The sequence below is a fragment of the Acromyrmex echinatior genome, chromosome 19 (genome assembly GCF_024713525.1).
Source record: "Acromyrmex echinatior isolate Ae372 chromosome 19, ASM2471352v2, whole genome shotgun sequence".
NCBI lineage: Eukaryota > Metazoa > Arthropoda > Insecta > Hymenoptera > Formicidae > Acromyrmex > Acromyrmex echinatior.
The window spans coordinates 5,200,819-5,226,479 of record NC_141870.1 but is presented as its reverse complement, the minus strand read 5'-3'; the positions used below and the strand labels follow the sequence as shown (position 1 = coordinate 5,226,479).

General features: G+C 34.4%; 1 protein-coding gene across 2 annotated transcripts in view; it reads right to left on the bottom strand.

Annotated features, from left to right (window-relative positions):
* The window catches only part of LOC105149046 (beta-1,4-glucuronyltransferase 1), an 80,510-nt gene that overhangs the window by 17,458 nt on the left and 37,391 nt on the right, over positions 1-25,661 (bottom strand). The window contains exon 4 of one of the 2 annotated variants that reach the window (XM_011061182.2): positions 10,718-22,862. The exons of the other annotated variant lie outside the window; for it this stretch is intronic. Within the exon in view, the coding sequence (XP_011059484.1) occupies positions 22,656-22,862 (207 nt within the window). The 3' untranslated portion in view covers positions 10,718-22,655. Of the gene's footprint in view, positions 1-10,717; positions 22,863-25,661 lie in introns of those variants that run through there. 2 annotated transcript variants of the gene reach the window in all.

Sequence of the window (25,661 nt, the reverse complement as noted above, 5' to 3'; positions counted from 1 at the left end):
ACATATGCAATGGATAATGACTTCAGGCAGTTGTGCTTCGTTCTCGACTTGAGCTCAGAAAATTTTCTACCATCTTACTCGTATACGCCGTACATACAATATTCCCGAGACGAGAGTGGTTTGCTGCCGGTTGCAGGAGCGCGGGGAATTCGACGAAAATATACATAAATAAAGCAAACGGAATTTTCGTCAAGAATGCCAGACTCATCGGCGGGGGATGGGAAGGGGAGGATGGTTAATATTTTATTTTAAATCAAGTACGATCGGCACTCCTGTTATGTGTATTATTTTTCCTGCTATTTCCTCCGTACGAAAAAAAAAATATACACAAATGGCACATTATATTTTTTTTTATTAAAATTATAAGATCGACAGATAGGTTTGACTGAAAATACATCTCCCCCGATATAAAAAAAAAACAAATATTTATTGTATACATTGTGGTTTAACGATACACGGAGAGAATTTTTTCTTAAAATTTACTCTGAAAATATCATAGTTCTGGGACAACTATAGTAGTCCTTCGAAGAATTTTATGTAAATTTCTCTCATTTATTAATAAACTAATAATAAAATATAAAATAAGTTTGATCAATTTTATTAAAGTGCATAGTAGAAATCTTTAAAATATTGTATTGTATTGTATATCTATAACTACCATATTTTCAGGGTAAATTTAAAAAAAATTCTCTCCGTGTATTATTCTTCTTTTATCGATTACAATTCTTTTGAAAAATCAACAACTTTAACAATTGCAACTTCTTTCAACCAGAAGGTGCGACAATATTCCTCCTCCCACATTGAATAAAACGTACGGTAGAATTTGATCGACATAGATACACCGGAAGAACGTAAACACGTCGTAGAAACCGATTTGATTTAAGTAAACTGAGTCGATCGCAATAACAAGAGGCAAACACGAAGGAACGTCCGATCGCATCGTGTCGTGATATCTGTCGAGCATCGAGCGGTTTACTTGGGACGACAGTCGTAATGTGTCGAGGAAAAGGGTCGCGTACATCCCGTCGCGAGAAATGCAATAGTTGCCGTCATATATGCCCGTTATTTCGCGGTGATTTACGGTTCGACAGCGATAGCGTATAAACGCGAACGCGAGTATTCGGATGCATATGCCTGCGCGTGTACGCTCGCGGAATTATTACGATAGATACCTCTACCGGCAGTATGCATTCCACGCTTCGATGAATAACAGCGAAGCACGCGCTTTCCAAGCGATACGCGGATGCCTAGAATATAACGCCTTCGTTTGTAACGCTGTAAAAAGAACGCAATCTCGATCCGTCGAGGACGGATCAGAATTCCTGGCAAAACATGCGATATATAATATAAATGCATCTTTCTTGTTGAATGAAATCGAATTACGACCTCCTGATCTTATTTACCCTCTCCAAATTGACTAATTTGACGCTTCTGGAAATTTCATGCCGCGGAACTTTTCATCTGACAGCTCCAAACTTAAATTATCTTGTAATACAATTAGGTGTCAAATTTTCAGTCCGTTTTTCGTGACAAATGTGGTAGCAAAGATTTCAAGTCACGACTTAACTAGATCAGACACTCAAATATTAAACTACCGGGAATAGAAATGAAATAAAATGCATCTATATTTGGAGATGCATCTAATAAAACATGTAGTGAGAGGACAAAGTATTCGTACGAGGAAATTTTTTATAAAAGAAGTCTTATTTGCAGAAAATAAACATTAATTAGCAATTTTATGAATATATTCTGTTCTAACACAAACAAACGAGCTTCATATGTATGTATTTCTGACATTAGAAGCTAAATTTCTCGACTGTACGAATATTTTTTGAGTACCCAAACAATGGAATTTTTAATTTTCGCTTATTTTTCAGATGATATATTTTCTATAATTAATACACATCTTTGTGGTATATATAATTTTAAGAAACATATAATCTGTTTTATTCTTTATGAATAAATTACCCAACAAGAAATGATCATCAATTAAACGTCGAATCGATGTCAAATTGATGTTGAAATCATCGTATCGATATCGATTCGATATCAATTCGATGATTTCTCATTTCTCACTGGATAATATTTAATCTTTTTAAATAAAGTTTTTTTTAAAAAATATTTTCTCTGTACAAATACTTTTTGTACGTATATCTTAGAAAAGGATTTCTGTGTAGCAACAGAGATAAATTGATGTCAAATCCGTCAAACGATTTAACTTCCCCCATCAAAGTGACTCGGGGCAACAGAATTTTTTAATTATCATGTATTTCCACGGCGGTAATGAAAGGTAATGAAAGGTATGAAATAAAAAGGAGGAAAAGAGAAAACGAGCGAGCAGTCGTTCGAACGGAGAATGCAACGGCGTCGTCATTGCGCTCACGGTATTTTCCCCGTACCAGCGGCGAATAAAAGTCAAGCGGGCAAAAATATTTTCGTGGACGACTGGCCGGTGTACAATATCAAAGGGTCTCGATTTCCATCGACGATAGTCAGAAGGTCCGGTTTACACTATGGCGACATCGGGATCAGGCTGGTCTGGTGGGATGTAGAACCGGAACGGAGGATGGAACGAGGAAGCGAAACAGGAGGCGACTAACGTACGTAGGTAACTACAGAATTCCTGGTACCTCGGGCTCTGCCATGCGGCAACGGAATTCCGGCCCTTTCCCGCAAGCGAGAACCGTTCCGTCCTACGAACGTTCCGTCCCCGAAGGGGTAAAGAGAACGGGTAAACTTTTAATACGGAATTCCTCACGCGACGACGCCGAGGTCGCGCCGATAGCCGTAAGTGAGATTCTTGCGCGACGCAAATGGACAGGGGATTAACTCCCCCGCGTCTGTACCGCATACCCCGACCGCAAGCGCAAGCGGGAATTACCGCGCGGAATAAACACGGTCTTAAATTGGCTCGTACAGTTTAATTGTTCCGATGCTTGCATTCCGACGCAAGCCTTTGATATACACAAGCATGCCGTACACGCTGCTGGTTATATCTATCAGAAAACATTAACATTGAAAACAATAACTACATCCAGAAGCGACGATCCTTCACTGAACGCTCACTGAGCAAAAAAAGGATTTATCTATTATTAATATATATATATATATATATATATATATATATATATGTATATGCATTTATTTATTATAATTCGTAACGTAGAATAACTTTGTCTACTATAGATAAAATTTAATATCATCTTTCTTACTTATTTATTACTGTTTATCATTTCTCTAATGCCGCGTTTAGACCGTAAGGTTATGTAGCGCTCAGTAAGTAGTAGAGCGTAATTTTAAGTAGCCCCATCGCTTACTGAGCGCTACATAATCTTATGGCCTAAATACGGTATTAGAGAAATAATAAACAGTAATAAATAAGTAAGAAAAATGATATTAAAGAAAAAATTTCTTTGATTTGAAACTTTTCTCTGGATGCAAGTGTATCTTGCGGCGGTCAATAGGTGCATTCAGAAGCGATCGCTTACTGGGCGCTCACTAAGCAAAAAAGAGATTAATCTATTTTTAATATGTTTATTATAATTCGTAACGCAGAATAACTTTGTCTACTATAAATAATCTTTAATATCATCTTTCTTACTTATTTATTTCTGTTTATTATTTCTCTAATGCCGCGTTTAGACCGTAAGGTTATGTAGCGCTCAGTAAGTAGTAGAGCGTAATTTTAAGTAGCCCCATCGCTTACTGAGCGCTACATAATCATATGGCCTAAACATGATATTAGAGAAATAATAAACAGTAATAAATAAGTAAGATAGATGATATTAAAGATTATCTGTAGTAGACAAAGTTATTCGACGTTACGAATTATAATAAATAAGCATATTAATAATAGATTAATCTCTTTTTTGCTCAGTGAGCGCCCAGTGAGCGAATGCACCCATTGACCGCCGCAAGATACACTTGCATCCAGAGAAAGGTTTCAAATCAAAGAAACTTTTTTTTTAATATCATTTTTCTTACTTATTTATTATTGTTTATTATTTCTCTAATGCCGTGTTTAGGCCGTAAGATTATGTAGCGCTCAGTGAGCGATGGGGAGACTTAAAATTACGCTCTACTACTTACTGAGCGCTACATAACCTTACGGTCTAAACGCGGCATTAGAGAAATAATAAACAGTAATAAATAAGTAAGAAAGATGATATTAAAGATTATCTATAGTAGACAAAGTTATTCTACGTTACGAATTATAATAAATAAACATATTAATAATAGATTAATCTCTTTTTTGCTCAGTGAGTGCTCAGTGAGCGATCGTCGCTTCTGAATGGACCCATTGACTCCCGCAAGATACACTTGCATCTAGAGAAAGGTTTCTTTGATTTAAAGAAATGTTTCTTTGTCATACGGGTAAAGAAAAAATTTTTTTCATTCGAACATAATTTCTTTAAATGGAATAAATTTTTTTATTTAATTTCAAAAAATAATGTTAAAATCGAAGAAATGACGTTCAAATCAAAGAAATTTTTTCTTCAAGGGATTCTAAAGTGAAGCCCGAAGTCCGATGAAATCGCTTTTACTGATAAAATACAACACATCGACATACCTTTATAGAGTATACTATTCCATCAATGTCGCACTCACACATATGTACAAATGTTCTAACTAATCTTTCGTATTAAGTATCTAAATCTAATTCTAAGTACTCTCAATATTAATTATTCATGTAATCTCTAGTCCAAACCAAAATTGTTTTATACGTACGAAGTATAAAATTCGTATATAAAGCAAACATTATTACGAGTCGATATTAAAAGTAAGAAAATTGTAATTTTCCAACTTTTTTTCGTTTTTGGCATAAAGTCGACCGGTTTAGACAACATTATCGTTTATGCTTTAATTATAGAGAAGGATTTTTTAATCTGTATAGGCAGTTAAAAAAATACTTGTTTGGGAAAACTGATAAGACAGATTCACTTTAGAATCTCCTTATAGAAACATTTTTTTAAATCGAAGAAACTTTTTTCTGAATGTGCTTTCTAATAAAATTGAGTGTAAAAAATTTTAAAAAATGTATATATATTCCCTTACTTCAAAAATGACAACAAAAAGTATTAAGTTTTTCAGAAAAGGGGAAAAATTATTTTTCAACTTGATAGAAGATTATTAATTAATTAAATATCAGCAAAAAAAATGTATTCGTTTTATGAAAACATGATCAAATGTTTCATTTTTATCATTCATAAAGTATACAATTCAATTACGATAATCTAACATTACATCTACATTTATAAACTGTCAAAACACGTAATAATTATTACTTTCGCAGAAAGAAGTGAGCAGAGCGAGTGAACGAATCGCGGAAAAGGACAGCAATGATATCGATTTAACCCGCAAATTTTATCAGTAAATACAATAACTCAAAAATTACATTTTTTAATTGTCATCACTTTTGAAATATAAAGAGAATAATATAATCATTTACCAACAATTACAAATATACGATATCATTTATTATTAATGAGACAATTAATGTATTTTATAAATTGTTGGTTGTGAATATATTACATAAAGCATCGCAGCCTTCGTTATTTCCGCGAATATAATGATAATTCTACTGTATATTTTTGTTATCATTATTAATTAAAAAGATACGGCTATTGTACGATTAGTGAAAACTATTGTCTTATCGTTCGGGCGGATGATAAAGGTTTGATATGAAGTTTTATTGTTGCAGCTAAGGCTTCTGTGGTTGCTACCAAGACTGTTGAACATTGGCACTGAACGCACGGAGAAAAATTGACTTCGCGATCAGCATCGTACGATGGTTGGTACGATGGTAGTAAACAATTACTACGGCTGCGAAAAACACTCGGGGGAAATACGGCCCGCTCGTGTTGTCGTGACGAACGACCGTTATATAGAAAAAAAAAAAATAATAAAACGAAAGGAAGAAAGGAGCTACGGAAACGAACATATAATGGATAATATACCGGCGAGATATGCAGACTTTGTATAAAAGAATATATACTAATTATTCCATTATTTACGCTAGAAATATCTTCAGAAAGAGTCTAATAGATATCTAATAGATAGAATTACGTAGCGACCATTTTTTTATCGGTTCTTTTAAAGCACAATCTTTTTTTTCTCACAGTATATTTTCCATTTCTTGTTAACGTTAATTAAAAATTTATAAAAGTATCGTATAAAAAAGTTTAGTGGTCAAAATGATCAAACATTCTAACGTTATAAACTAAATATCGCATACGTAACAGAACCATGAAGTAAACAAATATTTTAACTATCGATCGACCAACACGAATGGCAATCGGCAGTATCGGTACTTTAACCGCGATCAGGAACGCCGGGCAAAAATCGACAAACACGCAGCCTGGGGAGATATGAAGAACCACCAGTACCAGAACGAGGTGGACAGAGAGGGTCATACACTCACGGCAAAGGGGCATGGGCCGTGCATTATCAATACTACCCCCTCGGCTACTCCGGTATTCCGGGCAGAGTTACGGCACCTATATATACATAACCCAGTCTATTTCCGAGTACAAGGCCTCTGGGAGATGACCGCTCGGTTGGCCCTCAACCTCATGGAACCGGATAGCCGGCCGCGAACCCGGCTCTCGCATCCGGTTGAGCCGGTCTCCCACTGATAAGCCCCGCTCCGCGCTACCAAATTCACCCCGGTATTTTCTATCAGTAACTGCCGAATGAATTTAAGCAAACTGCGTCTCGGTGCGGTGCACTTCTAATAACGTGCGCAGGGCAGAGAGAACGCGAATCGATACGTGTTCGAGCTTGGAAGCTGGTTTCAAACGACGAAGAGTCGGTTCAGCCAGCGTTAATTAATTTTAGCCGGTGTAACTGATTTTTGTCGCTCTCTGAAAATAAATCTAAATATCGATTAAAAGAAGAGTTAAAAAAATGGATGTATCTAATTCTATTATTTCTCAAATTTTGCTTACACTAAAATTGTACGTAAATACAATAAAATATTTATTGAATTAATGAAAATTGGTTCAATGAATTCTCGTAATGATTTAAGTTATTAAAATTATATTATTTACTAGAATTCATATTACAAGAATGAATATATAGTTATATAAATGAATTCAGTTATCGTATCAATAAATTAACTACATTAAGTCATTGATTAATAATCATTTATTGAACCAAAAATTTTTTTCAATGTAGTGTTTTGTGAAAAATCCATTCTACTCGAGTATAAGCATACGCAAGGCGACTTTCCTGAATTTTAGCAAAGAAAAACAAATTATGAAAATTATTTTTTATAATAAAAAATTAAACATTCGTTGTTTATTCGTAAAGTTCGCTGAAGATCCTCAAAGACTTTAATATAAGTATTTTAATAAGCTTTGTGCAAAGATAAATTTTTGTTCACTCTCTCTCCCCCGATTGAAATTCTATAAGTACGCTCATGCTTAAATTATCATTTATTATGATTTCTAGCTAGAGAACACTCGTTCTCTTCTAGATGTAATATTACAATAATAGAGAAAAGCAGCGAACATTTTGATAAATTTAATAAAAGGAATACAGAATTTTCTAGTAAATAAAATATCCGACTGTAGTAATGCTCTGACTCAGCAACACATGTAGCTGAGAGACAACGTTCACATCAAACAATACTGATATTGACATAGCCCTTTCCTGGTTCTTGCACTTTGACGAGCCGGAAGCAGTACCGGTTACGCCAAAGGAACGTCCGTCACTGACAAGCTACCATATAACAGGATTATCATTGTGCTGTGCGCGCGAGAGCAAGTCGGTGCATCGCACCGTAGCTCCTGTCGCCCCGAGGTGAAGACGATGGTGAAAACAAAGGACGGTTTCGACGCCGAACTTGGAGCAGGAGGAAGGCACTATACCGACTATACAGAGACGGTTTCGTGTCTAAGAGAAAGAGAGAGAGAGAGAGAGAGAGAGAGAGAGAGAGAGAGAGAGAGAGAGAGAGTACGAGAAAAGAGAACGAGGCAAGAGATAAAGAAGGAAAGAGCATTTACTTGCGCCAAACGTAGAATTATTTCAGCGTCGTCGCGAATATCGTCGCGAACGCATTTTACTCGATTGCTCGTCCTACAACCAATTCCGGCCTAAAGTATGGTAATTACACCTCGGTGAAAACCGCGAAATAGCCTATTTAACTGTAGTGGTGAGAACAAGAGAAAGTCACGAGACGGGCCGAGTGGTGATGAAAAGCGGACAGGGCGGAAAAGAACTGCGAGGGTGTACGAGGGTTATGAAAAAAGCCATTGCACGATTTATATCGCGTACAGATGTGAACGCGAACGTAGAGGTGAACGTGTCGAGAATTTTTTTCTAGGCCACGAAAAGAGTGAAACGAGTAGAATACGGTTGTGGATCTTTTGATAGCATAGACGTAACATAAAATTCCTTTATAGCCGTCAAAACTGCAAGCGTGCCGTAAGAGCTCGCCGAAAAATAAAATAATTCTTGTTATATGTGCATCGCACAATCGTTTTAAAGACAATTTTAGATATTACGTACACACGGAAGAAACATAATTTTTTTTGAAAAATTTAATTACATACAGATCTGAAAATACTTTTATTGAACCTATCAAAATAATTATATAATAATCTGAAGCATGATTAACAATGCTGCAAAAGTTTTGACATTATACAACTAATTTGAGCATACATAATTATTTTAAGTGTCCTACAAATTATTTTCAAATTTGTAGCTAGTTAAACTTTCAAATGCTTCAGCAAAACTGTCTTTTCCGTGCGTACACAAATATCTAAAAATATTAGTTAGACACAAATTTGAAAATAATTCTGTTGGATTATTAAAATATTTTTGAAGAGACTCCAGCATGACGATCGATGCAAACAAAATTATATTCCATCAAACAGTTTGATCTATATAATTATTTTAATAGTTTAACAAAATTACATAAATATTTAGATTTGTATCTAGTTAAATTTTTAGATACTTTATCAAAATCATTCTTTCTCCGTAAATGTATAAAATAAATCTTATTTAACATGAAATATCGTTAATTAGCTTAGCAATAATTTATATCAATTGGGCAGGTGAATCTTTCTTCTTCTATAATATATAGAACATTTTGATGTGTGATTTTCAGACACAACCTCCATAAAACGCATCGTGACATTAACACGCGCATTGTCGAGTCTCATTAAAAGGATAATCCTTCCAGCGCCGGCTGCACTTGGCTGCAATTCGTGCAAACATATTTACTCATATCGCATAATTTACATTTTAATTACTCACGGCCGAGACAAGTATCGCGAGTTTATATGACGTACGACCCAGAATGAATTTCCGACGTGGATTCACGAATAGACATCCAGACAACTCGCACATTTCTTGATAAGAGAACTGGCCTAATTCCTGATCGCCATTTACATATATAATTTATCATCGCAAACGAGACAGACTTTCCTATAATAACTCTTGTAATCCGACTTATCAATGATTAATTAAAAATAATTTAATCCACAAAACTTCGGATAACTAAATTTAAATCATATTCTATATTTTTCACAAATATTATATAATATAATATATTATAATATATAATATAATAAATGTATAAACTTTTAAAATTTGTACAAATAAAAAAGCAAAAGTATTTTTGCCACAAATTCACTCAAAATATTTTCCAATCTCCAAAATGTATATGATATTAGTAGATTAATAATATCCAATAGAGAGATATACGTATCTCGCATTATCTCAAAAAGATGACTGAAACGAAGAATAACGTTTTCCTCGAGACGTATACGCGACAGTGCTCTGAAGAAATTACGCGAAATTCCGTGGAAATGGAATTTCATCCGTTCCAATCGAAAGAACCCGATCCGAGGATCCGTTTTTCTTTCAGGAAAACCATGGCGCAGAACGTGACAAAAGAGGAGGCTCCGCGAGTGATCAGTCGTAAAATTCGTGTCGGGATGACGTTCTCGGCTGAGCTAGCCCGAAATTGTGCGGACGAAATTGCGCATTCGTTGCTAGTCGACGAAAGCCAACGACCAACTCGAGACATTGTTCAGATGAAACGAGCAATCGGTATTTATGTGCAGCATTCCCCTTATTTATTAGGTTGTACGTATCTTTCAATCTATTGTGAAAATATTTTTCTGATATATTATGATATTATCGACAATTATTTTTGCAAATTAAAGAAGAAGAGAGTATTTAGTCATAAAATTTATAAATAATATATACAAATACGCTGATTTAAATTATTAAACGTACAACTTTAACTAAATTCTAAAAAATCTACATTTAATGAGGAAGAGAAAGAATGTTATTTAATCATGATTATATAATACTTTCGTAAAAATGTATGTAGAAACTTGAAAAAATTCTATATATATATATATATATATCGTTCCATTTCTTTAAAAGTAACTTCAAAAAAAATTAATTTTTGAATTGTGCTATGAATGTGTTAAGTAAACTTTATCCCTCATTAAAAGTGAATCAACTTAACTTCGATTAAGAAAAATTGTCACAAAAATGTCACAACTCAAAAAGAGTAATTTTTTAAGGATTGTGAAACGAAAATGATATTTGATTATATTAAAAATATTTGTATTCTTTTTATCATTATTATTTAATTGGTCAACAATTTCCTGTCAAGTTAAAAAAATAGCCTTTTTTTAATTATGAGTGAAAATTACGTTACATATAGAAGAAAATTAATCAAATAATAGAAACAATCTTTTTTTTGGATCGAAACGGATCTTAAAGTTTAATAACACATATATAAATTTGTAAATTTTTCAATTTTATAAGCGCGGCACAGCTTATAAAGTGTGCGCCGATACAATTTATTGGACAATTTATTGAAACACAATCATAAACTAATGAAGAAAATAACATAATAAATTATATTAATCATCAGTTTAATAATGTTAATAAAATTAATTTAAAAACACTGTAAAAAACTTATTGTGAAAAATATCACCTTAGCCAGAGTTTAAATCTGTAACCTTAATTTTTCTTCTTTTTGAAAAACTTAATTTATTGAATACTATTTTAAAGTATCAATTGTACCATTATATACTAATTGTACTATTTTAAAGAACGATAAGAATTTTATATATATATATATATATACATAAATATATATAGAATCTTTTAAATTTATCTATTATAGAATTTAATATCTTTTATTATAGAATTTCATTTCTATATACATCAAAAAATATTATGTACGTAACTATAGATCGTAAATGAGTCTTATTTTATATGTAATGTAAAAATACGACTTTTCATCTCAGAATCGTACAAAGTACTTTAGTCATGTCATAATCCATTCAATTAATTCGCAGTATAACGGCATTATCAGCTTACGCTTAACGTCATGTTAATTAAACTCCGATTACCATAATATGTCTAGTCCTGATACAATTACATATTGGAACATTACAATACACAATATATGATTTACATATATTATATATTATACAGTATACAATATACACAATTCATATCTTTCATAATGATTCCTATAAAATAGTAGCAAGAAGAAAGAGCCAAAACTTTGGCTCATATTTTAAACTACATCAAATTAAATCAACATTTTAAATTGTAATTAATTACTTTCAATTCGTTTTAGAAATGGTTAAATATTACTTAAACCTAATTGACATTTATGAAAACAGAATTTAACTTAATTTTCATTAAGTATCAATTAGAAAATTATCCAATTAGCTTCAAAATGATAAATGTGATTTGAAACATTCCTCGTGTGCGGTCTTGGTACTCGTGCAAAAAGTGCATGATGCGTCAAACTATGTGTATAGTTACCGTGTACTCGCGAGGGTTACGGAGCGGGAAAGCAGACAGCGGCGGCATGATTAGTCGTACTTCCGGCTGGAGTGGCTCCGGGAAACGCGAAACTTCAGCGTGCGCGCCAAAGTTCGTGCAATTCGTACTCGCGGCGGCACTAATGGAATGGTATTTACAAACGCGAACAAACACTCCTATCAATTACAAAACGATTCTCGTCCTGTAGGCGCCCAAAGCGCCTACCGGCCCTGCAGGACGACTGCCGTCGCGACGCCCGCGCCGCCCGTTCCCTTCGCCTTCTCCACCTCCAACCGTCCTGAACTTTTGATCACCCGCATCCCCATGCAATCTAGAGGAGGATCGTGGCCATTCGTCCCTTTTCTCTATCCTTTCTCCTCGTCAGACTCTGCAAATATTTGACACTAGAAATCCAATGAGGAAAAAGACAGTGAAGTTACGATCTGCACGAATCACGAAGAGGCGATCCTACCGTTGCAAAATCGAATCGCAAGGGGATGGATGCGGTAAATTAATGTGGAAGAGTGAAGAAGATTGTGGAAGAATCTGACGTGCGCGATTGCAGGCAGCAGGTGCTATCCGTAGAAAATAAGTCACAGTTGGAAAATGGATTAAGAAGATAGATTAAAACATTTTTTTTGTTCATTATTTTCTGTTAAGATAAAAACACTCTTCTGCATTATATGTACAAATTGTACAATTATGCAATTATGTTCGTTATGAAAGATACTAGTAACTGTCACAAGCTGGCAGAGAAGTATTTCATTGTTTGTAAAAAAAAAGCAAATAAAAGTACGGCATATGTTGTCTAAAAAGAGAGACTACAAAATAAGAATTATAAATTTATATACTTATTAAAATTTATTAAAACTTATAAAAAACGTTTATGATGTGAAATTTATTTACAACATGACTAATGTTATTTTGTATACAACTGTAATGTTATGGTATTATAATCTCAAATTAAAACTTTGTGTAGCAAAATTTTAAAATAATTAAATTTGGAATTAAAATAGCATGTAATGAATAACAATAGCAATATCTTTATGTTAATAACTATTTCGTGGTAAAGTTAAAAATGAACACGAATTAAAAACTTTCTGAAAAACATCTGGAAAAATAATCTAAAAAAAGCAAATGGAAAAAAATAATCGTTTTTAAAAATAAAGAGAAATTGGAGTTCAAAATCCTAGAGTTCCTTTTTACTACTTGTTAAAATTAAATCAGTGTACATGCATTGTAATATACAATTACGACATCAATTAATTAGTATAATGCTTATTATATATTTAGTTTATTTACTATAATATTAACATTATGTACTATATTAACATGAATTATTGTAATATATAATATATAATAATATTATATAATAATATTATAATAATATTAATTATTGTATAATAATATTAATTGAATAATTGAATATTACTTAACCATTTTCTTTTTAGATTAACATCATCAGAATAGGCGCGTAATTTGTATTTATAATGCACGCATATCTGGATACAATAATATACTCATAAGTATTTATTCTTGAAAATAATATTGTTATCTAACAAGGTAGAGATATCTATAACGTCGAGTATATTCTTCACTACATATAAGTGACAGCGACAACAGCGTGAAAATATATTTCGATTAAGAAGACTCGGTGAGATAGCACGCACGCCTCTTCGTCCCGCTCACGTATAGAAGAACAACCGAACTTCTCTCTCGAGACGCGAAGTACCAAGTTTCGTGACTGCTATCACTATGCGACTTCAAAAAGTTTCGTTAGGTGTCCGCGTCAGATCTCCAAAATTTCCGACGATCCGACGGTGCCGTGCAAGTTTAACGCACGCCGAAGTCACTCGAAGCGGCTATGATAGCACGCGGGGAACCGACATCACGTCGACGACGAATAACGAAGCGTCGTATTATGCCATGACTTCACCTTCACCATTCTTCATCATCTGACGTCGAAAGCGTTGCCTATCGGAATCCTTAACCGACGTCATGAAGATATTACCGCTAACAACCATGTCGAAATGTTCGTGCATTTTACGTGAGTCATTAGTTTTCAGCTCTTAAATGTTATTTAGCTCTTTTCTTCTTTTAAATTAAAATAAAAATAATTTTGTAAAAAATTAGTGTCCAAAAATAAATCAAATATAAATAAATTGCCTGTAAAAACTTTCGTGGTTGTCAGTGTGTAAATAATATATTTATTTAAAAGACTTTAAGATATAATTTGCAAACAATTAGGATGTATTTACTAGCCAAATTAATTGCATATTAACTGTTGTAGTAACTTAGTGAATATATTCCAATTATTTACAAATTATGTTTTAATGTCTTATAGGTATATTATTTACGCACTAAAAAAAACAGTGGAGATTCATACAGGAAATTTACTTATATTTTATTTAACTTTTAAATGTTATTAAAGGTAAATGATTTTTTAATGGATATAATAAGGAATATTTTTAAGAAAATGTAATACGTGATATTTAATATGTGGAAATAATTGTTGTAGAAATGTAGCAATTCTGAATAAGTTGTCATTTCGCTTGTAGAGAAAATACGCGAAAAAATGGGGAATTTTACAAGATCGCTAAATTTTACTTTATTCGCGATATTTTATAAAAATCCGAGATTGATTGCATTCGCGTGAAAGTGTATATGTTGCAATGCTGCTGAAATGCGCCGTGAATTGAGAAAAAAGTAGCGTGTGCAGCCGCATTGTACCGTTAGCAATCAGGAACAGTCGCTAACACAAAAAACTTGCTCAAACAATGCACGTAGTATATGTCGAAACGTCAACTTGACATTCCATTTCGATCTCGACGGTTCTATCCCGAGAAGGATACAATTGATGAACGGCAATTTCCAAATGGACACAGCTTTTTTGCGAAACCCGACTTTGCACTATTCATGTCTATTTCTGACAGAGCGAAGAGAACACTGAAAATACGCGGCGGATTCTATTAAAGTGAGAGATTATGTGAGACCCCCTCGGCTGATCGCGGTTGAAATTTAATCAAGGTATGGTACGTGTTCATATTATAAGAAAGTTCACGCACGCGTGCATTGTAGAAAATCCTAATCCGGTTGCATAATCCGGCGATTATCTATAGGGATTGCTCCTACTGACAGATTCCCACCGGCAACCGTATCCGTAAACCTTCCTTCCGTATCCGCACGAAGTTTCGGCAGACATCCAAACCAGGGGGACCAGCGGAGAAGGCGCCATCAGCAAAATGTTCCCTCTAATTGAAAACGGACCTATTCCACCGACGCTCATACCCGGCGCCGAAAGCTGCCGTTAGATTGCACGAGATTAGTTCAGATTATTCAAGATCAGACGGGATTAGAGTCGTCCCCGTATTAGGCGACGTTAGATAGGAACACTGGCTACCGGTGTTACCCGTTACCGCTCGCTTAACGTTATACCGCTATTTCCCGGTATGGATCTAATACGGTATAGTTTAAAAACTGCGAGTACAATAGCATAAAGTTGACACAAAGTTCTTTCGATATTTTTATCATATTTTTTCTGATATCCTTTCGATATGCTTTAAACGCGTTAAAAATTGCCGGCAAATAACGTTAATGTAGTGCGAACTACTATAACGAATTTTGAACTTCTCGAACAGAACTGGACGACTGGAATTCTATCTACCAGCAAGAGAATTTCCACTTCTTCGAGATGGAACTTAGTGTGTCACGAGGAAGGCGCAATCTGCGCGCCCGGAACTTGTCCTCGGAACCGGCAACGAAAAATTCGCGACAGTGCGGATAAACGAATTTAACCAAGCGTCAAACATCTGACGGGGCGAAATAGAATTGAATCGCTAGAACGCTCGAAGACGAGTTTCGCTCTTTCGAACGCATGACGTGTTCTATATATTCTCTCAGAGATTCTTTTCATTCATCTGTCATTTCCTTCGATCTCAATTTATTGTTTCACGTAGAGCGTATTTAATACTGGTAAATCCACATTCTAAAAAATATAGGTATGAATTTAACACTATGCGACGTTTATATAATTCTCACCGTGTTGATGTTAATATTAATATCAACTGATGTAAATTTAAAACCCTTGTGTTTATACCAGTACTAAAGTGGATTTAAAATACATGTTTACATTTACGTTTATATTAACTCCCTTGGACGTAACCAAGGAAAGGCAGGTCGTGGCCTCCCCTAAATCTTAAAGAATAAAAATAATTACTACTTAAACGGACTATGCTTAATAAATATTCATAAGAAATTAATTTTTAAAAAGAAGAAGGAATTGGAGGTAAAAATTATAGAAAGATTTTCTGAAAATCCAAGACAACTAGTATTATAAATTTGAACTTTTCCAGGTCAAAGAATCACAATTTTTAAGAGAAAAATGTTTAATAAATGTTCATAAGAAATTAATTTTGAAAAAGAAGAAAGAATTGGAAGTGAAAATTATAGAAAGATTTTTCGAAAATCCAAGACAGCTAATAGTATAAATTTAAATTTTTCAAAAAAATCATAATTTTTTAAGAGAAAAATAAAGTAAATTAATATAAATTAAATATGTGTGATTTTATGATTTGTCTACTACTAATTAATTAAAAATAATAATATAAAACAGATCCAATAATTCATGCCACTCGACTATCCTCTCCCTTCCCGGATTAAAATCTTGATTTTAATTTGGACTCCTCCCCCTAAATAGAATCCTGACTACGCCTATGTCAACCCACACGAGAATTATATAGACATCATGGTGTTAAATCTACATTTATATTTTTTAAAGTTTTATTTATAACAAGCTTATAAATAAAAATATTTAATAATTTCTTTTCCAATTATAGAACTGAAACAGCGCCATGATTTGGAAATCAATATTATATCAATATTCCAAGATTAATATTACTCGGTAAAGTAAATGAATTGCAAATGGTTTTCGTGATGAATTAATCAGGCATAACACTGATAGCCAATACGACGGAAAATCTATTTACGCTCTACCACTTCGCTACACTCCTGCAAAATGGTTTAATCTCAAAACCACTCGCTTTCTGAGGAGTAAATCGACACGTGAACCAATTCAAAACTCCATTTTAATATTCGCGTTACGTTCGAGCTTTTTCTTTCGTGCGACGACGTTTTTTGCGTATACCTTTTCGAGCCTCTTTGAGGAGTCTAATAGAAAAATCTAGACGAGGATAAGGGAGAAATGGCAGCTCCCTGTAGTGGAGGAGTGGAAAAAAGTTACTACCCAAGTCGACTACGACAAGAAAAACGGGAGATGAGGAGTCGAGAGGGTGAATCTAATAATTTAGCCAGGTACAGGGGTAGACAGGGGGATGTATCGTGTAATATCTACCTACGACGAGCACCTACATGATATCTACAGGTACACATACATACGCGCGTCCTATCTACCGTTCTGTCTGCATCCTACGTACCCCGCGGCGAATCCCTCTCATGCACACATCATCCCACTCTCCTTTTTCCCTCAGACTCGTGCAAACTGGCAGAGAACTAGCTAAATAGCTGGCAACGTGTAGAAAATTAAGCTATTTTCAAAACGAGTCGGCGGTATGAAAAGTGTAAGAGGTCCTCGTTGCTTAAGTAAAACTATTACATTGCGTAACTAAACTGTCGTAATACGAAAACACAGTGAAGAAGAAAATGTTTTAAACGTTAAGTACAAGTGTAAACAGTTGCATAAAGACGTATACGTGTTTCTACTTTAATATTCAAAATAATAATGAAATAAAACGTTTATTCCGATAAAACATGTGTAGAACCCATTTCTACCAATGTATAATAGATTAACGTTAATCCTGGTTTTAACTTATTTTTTTTATTTTTCTTCAGTTCTAAGAATGAGAAAAAGATAAAAAGTAAATTAAAAGGGAATTAAAATTAATCCACATTGGTAGAAACAGATATTATATAGTCAGTTAAATTATCCTTAAAACGAATTGGCAGCACAAAAAGTGCAAAGAGTCGTTGTTTAAGTAAAATTGTTATTATATCGCTTAGTCAAGCTATTGCAACATGAAGATGTAATGGGAAGAGAAGGAAACATTTAAATGTTAGATACAAATGTAAACAGTTACGTGAAGGTGTACAAGTATTCAAATTTATCTTTTAAATAATAATGAAAAGCTTATTTTAATAAAATATAAATTAACGAATAAAATTTTTATTCTAAAATCGAGACGCAAATATAACAAATTTCAGAAGATACATAATTATCCTTATCTTCTATCATTTCACTTTACAAGAAGTGATATCTCATCTCTTCATCAGACAAACTGAATATTCTCTTTAAATTCTAATCACCATGATCACCATTACGCAATTAGAGGTGCGCTTCTGCGTTCTTATGATTATTAATGAGCATATACCCGTATATACGGCGTTGAATATACAACGAGAGCTTTAACATTTGCGCCGGAATATATTATACTTAAACCGTGGTGTGCGACGCGTGCTCTTTCAAGAAATTCGTTCCAGGATTAACGATATTCACAAGTGGCGAGGTATACGCGAGGATATATGTACGTTGATAGTATAACGCGTGTGGTGTAGCAGAATCTTCTTCTTCCTTGCGTTCGGCGCACTGCGAAGTAAGTAAATCCGCATTTTTTCCCTTTTAAAGAACTTCCGCTCTCTTGCGCGCGGTAATCCTTTACAACAGCCAGGATAGCGCGTCCGTACGTTGGTCCAACAAGAAGTGATAACGACGATAACAGCGACGTCGACGACGGCGATGACAACGACGACAATGACGACGACTACGACTACGGATTCTCGCATCCTTTCCGATCTTCCATAACGAGATACGATAGTCGTAAACAAACTTTACTAAATCGAAACGATCGCGGGGAAAACGCCAGGAAAATGGTTTATATCTCGAGCTTAAACGTTAAGTTACGTCACTGAATGCATAGACGTAGGGCTACGAGAAATTGTCGGGAAGAAAGATTTTGTGAAGAAAACGCTTTCCTTCGTAAAGAAAAAGCCTCAAGAAATACAATTATAGAAATCGAGATTAAATAAATAATCTCCGGTGTTTGCAGAGATCGTATGTACTCAAAGCAAGCCACGGATCATCATTTATCTCTATACGTACGCAAGATATGCTAGAAAGCCTGAATGATATCGTTGAGATTATTCGAGTTTGATGAAGTTGAGCTTTTATTTACAACAATGTTGGAAAGCTAATCTAATTCTCAGGTTAGAAGCTATTGGCAATGAGAAGCTCTTTGGGAAAATAAAACTTTGACTCGCGATGAATTTTAACTAAGGTATCTCTTCTCTCTCTCTCTCTCTCTCTCTCTCTCTCTCTCTCTCTCTCTCTCTTTCTCCGATATTAAAATTTTTAGAATTGTAATCAATAATAGCCTCTCTATCGATATTTTTATTATGGAAGAAACGTTTCTACATTCGTTGAGAAATCTATCCCCGAAGAAATCCCAGCACATTTTCATATTTTTCGGTATATTCAACGCACGTGTCCTCGATATCTCTTCACGGTATACTCGAAAGTCTCGATGCACTCGAAGCCGACACCTATGACACGCGATGCAACCGCGGTAACACGATAAAACGTACCTACGCGCCGCAACCTGGCGCCATAGAGCCACGTTGGAATGTGCCCTGAAACCGCTCGATCGTTAGCATTTTCATCTCACACACTCGGTGAAGTTTCACTATATATAGATACTTTTTATTGTCGGCCATTGTATCCACGATTCGAGTTAACTGCCGAACGTTCACGGGATTGTTCCAGATAGCCGTGAAAAAAAAACTGACGCATTCTAGCTCGCAAAGCACAATAGCGCCATACTTAATCGGATTATTCGCGTAGCTTACGGGATTAGAGAATAAACGGGGGAGTCAAGTGTTATCTTATGGAACAACACCGCATAATACGAGAGCGGTGCTATTGTCTTCGAGACATTGCACGCCGATGTGTGAAGAACAAGATTTCACATTCATCATTTTGTAATATTTACATTTTAAGAATCGTAGCTAAATTAAGTAGCTAAATTTAAATACAAATAGAAATTAATTCACTCATTTACTATTTATTCATATTTACTATTCTTGACTTAACTATGATGGTACCTAACATTCCTCGTATTCCCATATAATATTGGCGTTATTTATAAATTAAAAGTCGATTTAACACGCAATTATGTGAAAATTATTTTATTTCATTATACCTTAAATTCATTTAACAGATTCAGAATAGTAATATCATTTATTAAATTATTTAGACAACTTACTTAATCATGTTTTTATGCTAACAAGTATCTTACTAGAATATTAATCATCGTATATAAATGAAAATTTATAAACTGCAGATAATTTATTGCGAAAAATGTTACCTCAGAGTTTGAATCTAGAATTCCCGACTTTCCAGGACGGGTGTCATATCTGAATTCGACTATCGAGACTTCAATAATAATACTTGTTGCAAACCAAGAAGAGAACGTTAGATTTCAAAAAGAATTTTATTTTAAACAATAGGATACGAATTTAGACCGATGAGAATGAATTTAATTAAATAAGAGAAAGCTTATATTCAAACAAACTCTTAATGTTTAAATATACATTTCTTGTGTGAATTTATATATACATCCTAATTCTACATGAAATGTATTTCACTTTATTTGTGATATTTATAATAGTTTAATTAACTATTTTATATTAAATGCCTTGAAATTTTAATACTTTATAAAGCAACAATATATAAAGGTGGAATTTTATAATTATTTTTAGATAATTTAAAAGCTTCTAATATATTTTATATAATATATTAAAACTAATTCTTATCAGTGAATTTATCTAAAGGATCTGTAAACAACTATATAGTCGTATAATATTCTCTTTATTACATTATTATTTCACAACACATCTATATATTATATTTTATACATCTATCAGTAAAAACATTACAATATAAAGATAACTCTGTGTCTTAAACTAAACGTTGACGTATTAGCTTTTAACTGACATCAGCAATTTTATTTCATTTTGAAAGTCAGAATAAATATAAAAAATTGTATACTTATAAATATACATTTGTTATCTATATTTATATAAATTATATATACATATTTTTCATTAATTTTTTGTTGTAAGCTTTTTTAGGCATAAACAATGAAATGAAATTTTATTCAATAACACTTCGTTATTACAACAAAAGAATTTATAAAAATCTGAGAAGATGTATCATGTCAGTTAAAAAAAAGAAAGAGAATAAAAAATCAAATTGGATAAAATGTTGTCGATGCTGATATTTATTGAGCAATCGTCGCTGTTGAGTTTATACAACGCGGCGAACAAACGAGAACCATGCGCCTGCAAATCTCGTGACATCTCATCTAACATAATTAATGTAAGTTTATAATGTAAAGTAAATGTCGACATTAACGTAAAGACGTGCATCTCCCCCCCCCCCCCGTCTCCTTGTGAAGTTGCTTGATTATATTACTAAATGAAATACGTACTAAATGAAATACATTATGCCTCGGGATGTCACGCGAATATCGTCGATCCCATGATTCGTCAGACGCGATATATTTCGATGCCGCAAAATTATTACTTTCCATTCACTCATATTTACTATTCTCGACTTGATTATTTACGATAATATTTGAAATTCCTTGCATTATTTACAAATTATTTAAAATCGACTTAACGATTATATGAAAATTATCTAATCTTAATCGTTATATCGTAAATTAAAAATTCGACCAAAGTATATACCTTCTGAAATTTTTTATTGTCTATTTTCCATCCTAATGTTTAATTCGTAAAGTTTCCTGAATTAGCAAATTCTTATAATTAAAAGATTATTGGTGCCGTGTTTTATAAGAGAAAGAAATTAACTTGGATCAAAGAACCTAATGATTAAGAGTACTGCGACTCGAGAGATATCATATTTATTGTAAATTACTTTCGCATTTTCTATCAGTACAAATCCGAGACCATACGCCACGACGACAGTTTATGCCATTTGTTTATTTTACGTTTCGAAGCGCTACGCTAGTAGCGTCAAGCGGAGTATCGATTTTGGATTTAAACGCCACCCTCTTAAGCCCCAGACAGCTAACGAGGTACGCTCACTTAAGATCCCCTGCCCTCGTTTTCCCGCTCGTCGTGCGCGAGTACGTGCCGCGAAACTCACGACGAGATATTTATTCCGCGATCCCGCATGGCGGGTCTCTGATGACTTTGGGAAATCGTGAGTGGAAGTAACAAGAGCTTTCGCGGTTGATTCCGGCTAGCGGAATCGCTGAACCGGAAGGCTCGATAAGTAGCGCAAATCCGCCGATCGTAGTTAGCCGATCTGGCATCTGTTCTCTCTCATATCGTGGCACTTCATCGTTGCACTTAATACGGATTTCATCATTGTTCCCACTCCGAAGGATAAGATTGACAATCCTTCGTCAAAAAGTTCTATCTATTCCACGTTATCGTGCTTTAGAATGTATAAATACTTGTTTACATAATACAATATATAAATTGATATCGATGGATGAAAAAGTGATTCTATAAGTCAAATTTATATCAAAATTAAATAAAATTGAGAGAGCGAAAATTATCAGATCTGATACATTAAAACATAATGAAAAAGGTAATAATAGAAGATAAAGAAGGAATGTTAGACGGGCGAATTCTTCGTTGACTTGTTCGATCACATGAAAAACACTTCGAATCTATTAACTACATTACGTGGCGAGCACTGACGGTAGCCAGAGGCCTAATTCTACTCTGGATTCCTCGATGCTAAGCCTAAGGACGAACTTAATCAACGGAGGAGTCTCAAATCAATGAGATCCTCGATGAGCCTTTCGTCAGTTGATGTTCTTCATCATTTTCAACGGATCACGCATGTAACGAGCAAATACTTCCTTTTTGAACGTCTCGAATTGTTTCCTGTTGGCACTGTTTTGACGCTCGCGCCAAGCAGGCCTGGTCTTCCTAGTCTGTAGTCCCCAGTGGCCTGTAAATACCGGTGATAGTACCTTGAACTGATAACCCGTCACGTACATCTCGTAAACCTGCAAGAAAAACGAGCGGCTGGTGTTACACGAGACAAATTTACCGTCTAAAATAAAATTAATGTTGAAAATTGAAATATATCTCATACCGAAAACCGAACCAACCGCGCGATCGCGCCAATCGATCGTCCACGTTCAACGTTCTAGATATTTAACCGATTTAATTTATTCGTTACTCAATAACGTTTTCGACCAAAAGTGACATTGGGAAGCAAGAATTCGTCATGCGGTCATGAAGCTACGAAATGTGCGGTGGCGAGATTCGTTTCCAATCCCATTGGGCCAATCCAGTTTCCACGGCGAGACCTCTCGTGTGTCTCAGAGCAGCTATGTAACACGGAGGAATTTTGCGTCGATCTGCGGTAACTGCAGACGGACGAGACGAACGGCGGAACGAGTGCGCTCGGATTCTTTACGAGCCCGCTTTGAGCTTCGGAGCCGAGGGTGTTTCTAGTTCGAAACTCCGATCGACGGGCGGAGATTCCGTTGCCTCGCGACGTAATAAACGCGAGAGTCTACATAAGCCGCCGTGCACGGTGCACCTGATGCGTGCATCTGCGTGCGCGTGCATGTGTGCGAAACGAGCGACATGCATGCTCGTCATTCCTGTGGAATACGACCCGCACCCGGACCGAGGAAATGACGTTAGGTCGGCGCAAACGACAATCTTAATACGAGCACGTGTCGCAATGCGCCTCGCCTGTGAATACGTGCGAGAATACTCGGTTATATATCGAAATTGTCTTTTATAAGGGCCGTTCGATAGTAAAAGTACGTTTGATGAATAGAATATTACCCAAGAAGTCAAGAACCGAGATGGCTCTCCTTTATTCAAAATATCGATTTAGCGCGTAAAAATACAGACGCGAATAAACAAAAAAGACATCACTTCCCGATTAATTTCACACTATTTAATATTTTTCATTAAAGTTTCTGAAAAATTGTTCATTTAAGTTTGAAAAATCTTTCATTAAAGTTTCCGAAAATAAAAGAAAATCTGAAACAATTAACCCTTCGTAAGCACATTGAATCTTTTTTAATCCAAGCAAAATTCTGCTCTCAAATTTTTTGTCACAAACTTTATTCAAATTTTATTAAATAAAGGTTCTAATATTTAAGTTAAATAATATATTTAGCAATGTAGCAGAGAAGTGAGAAAATAATCCTGAATTTTTTTCTAGATTATGTAAAAGTCTGAAACAGTAACAAAAATTAGACTGGATAAAAAAGACCCCAGAGTGCCTACGAAATATATAAAATATGTGTGCTTACAAAAGATTAAGCTATATTTAGAGGAGAAATAATTACTGTAATCATTTATAATACAAACAATGTTAAACTGAGAAATTTATATTTAGTAAAAAAATTTATTTACAGTGTCATATCACAAATACTAGCGTATAAAATGCGCATAAAAAATGACGAACTTTGGCACGTTACGGTAGGGTATTGTGTGTGTGTGTGTGTGTGTGTGTGTGTGTGTGTGTGTGTGTGTGTGTGTGTGTGTGTGTGTGTGTGTGTGTGTGTGTGTGTCAAGATTTATTTTGTCCAAATAGATCTTTACGACATATCAGACGAGCGACACAACCGGCAAACGTATTTTCATCCGAAAGTATATGACATTGCGAGATTTCCGGATGAGCGCGAGCCTCGTGCCAACTTCCGAATGTGCGTTCCATTTTCGCCGGAAGTGGCTTTCGGAACATACCGCTGATATTCGTCCGGATAGTGACATCTTCGCGGGAAGCCCTGTGTTTCCGACAACGTAAGCAGCACGACAGCAAGGAGAAAGGCGGATGGCGTCGTAATCTCGCCCTCGGTTTGCCATCCGGGACAAGCCAGACAGATCTAACGGACGAGATCCGGTTCGTCCGTTCTCCTCCGGTCTGAATGCGCGCTTTCGTGAATAATCGCATGTAACAATGTACGGCGAATACATCTGTGTATATATATATATATATATATATATATATATATATATATATGTGCAACCGAGATGCATCCTCATCGGAAGCGATTGATCTCATATCGAGTGACCCTTCTCTACCTCCACGTAACGATGCATTTCACTATCGAAAGCTAGGCACAAGTATCGTAAACTCGCTTCAATTTGCTTCCTTATTTTGTTTCGACAGACGTTACTCTAAACATTGTATTCGGTATTTATTGTAAAATCGTGATTATTTGAATCGTGATTATTTGACTCTTATCCACAAAAATATGCTATTCTCCTCGCATACACATGCTTTTTATATTTATAATATTTCAATGAAGTAGTTGATTCTACTTTTTAGATTTTTATAAATAAAGATATAATAAAAAAGGTACACAAAAATATATCCGATTGTATATCGTTATTCATTATGAGTATAAGACGCTCAAAATATTGAATTGACCAAAAAGTTTTCCCATTTTTTATTTGTGCAAGTGACTTTCAACACTCGATTTAGATATTCTAAGCTTTTTTGCGATATCTTGAATGATTTGATGCGAATTATTTTTGATGAAGTCTTGATTTCATTATCATCTACTGTAATTGGCCTATTATTATAGAAATGCTTCCTTTACATGTAAATGAAGCTCGTGGTATAAATAAAATTATAAATGAAATTAAAAGTAATAAATGATTTAACTGAAAACTAAATTACAGTAGTTATACTTAAATGTAATGAACGTTTAAATTAAATTTCATAAATTTCATAAAGTTTGATGAAAAATACATTTTTCATGTACATATATACAAATATATTTGTTATAAATACATTAAATGTAATGTAATGTCATAAAATTAAATTCAAA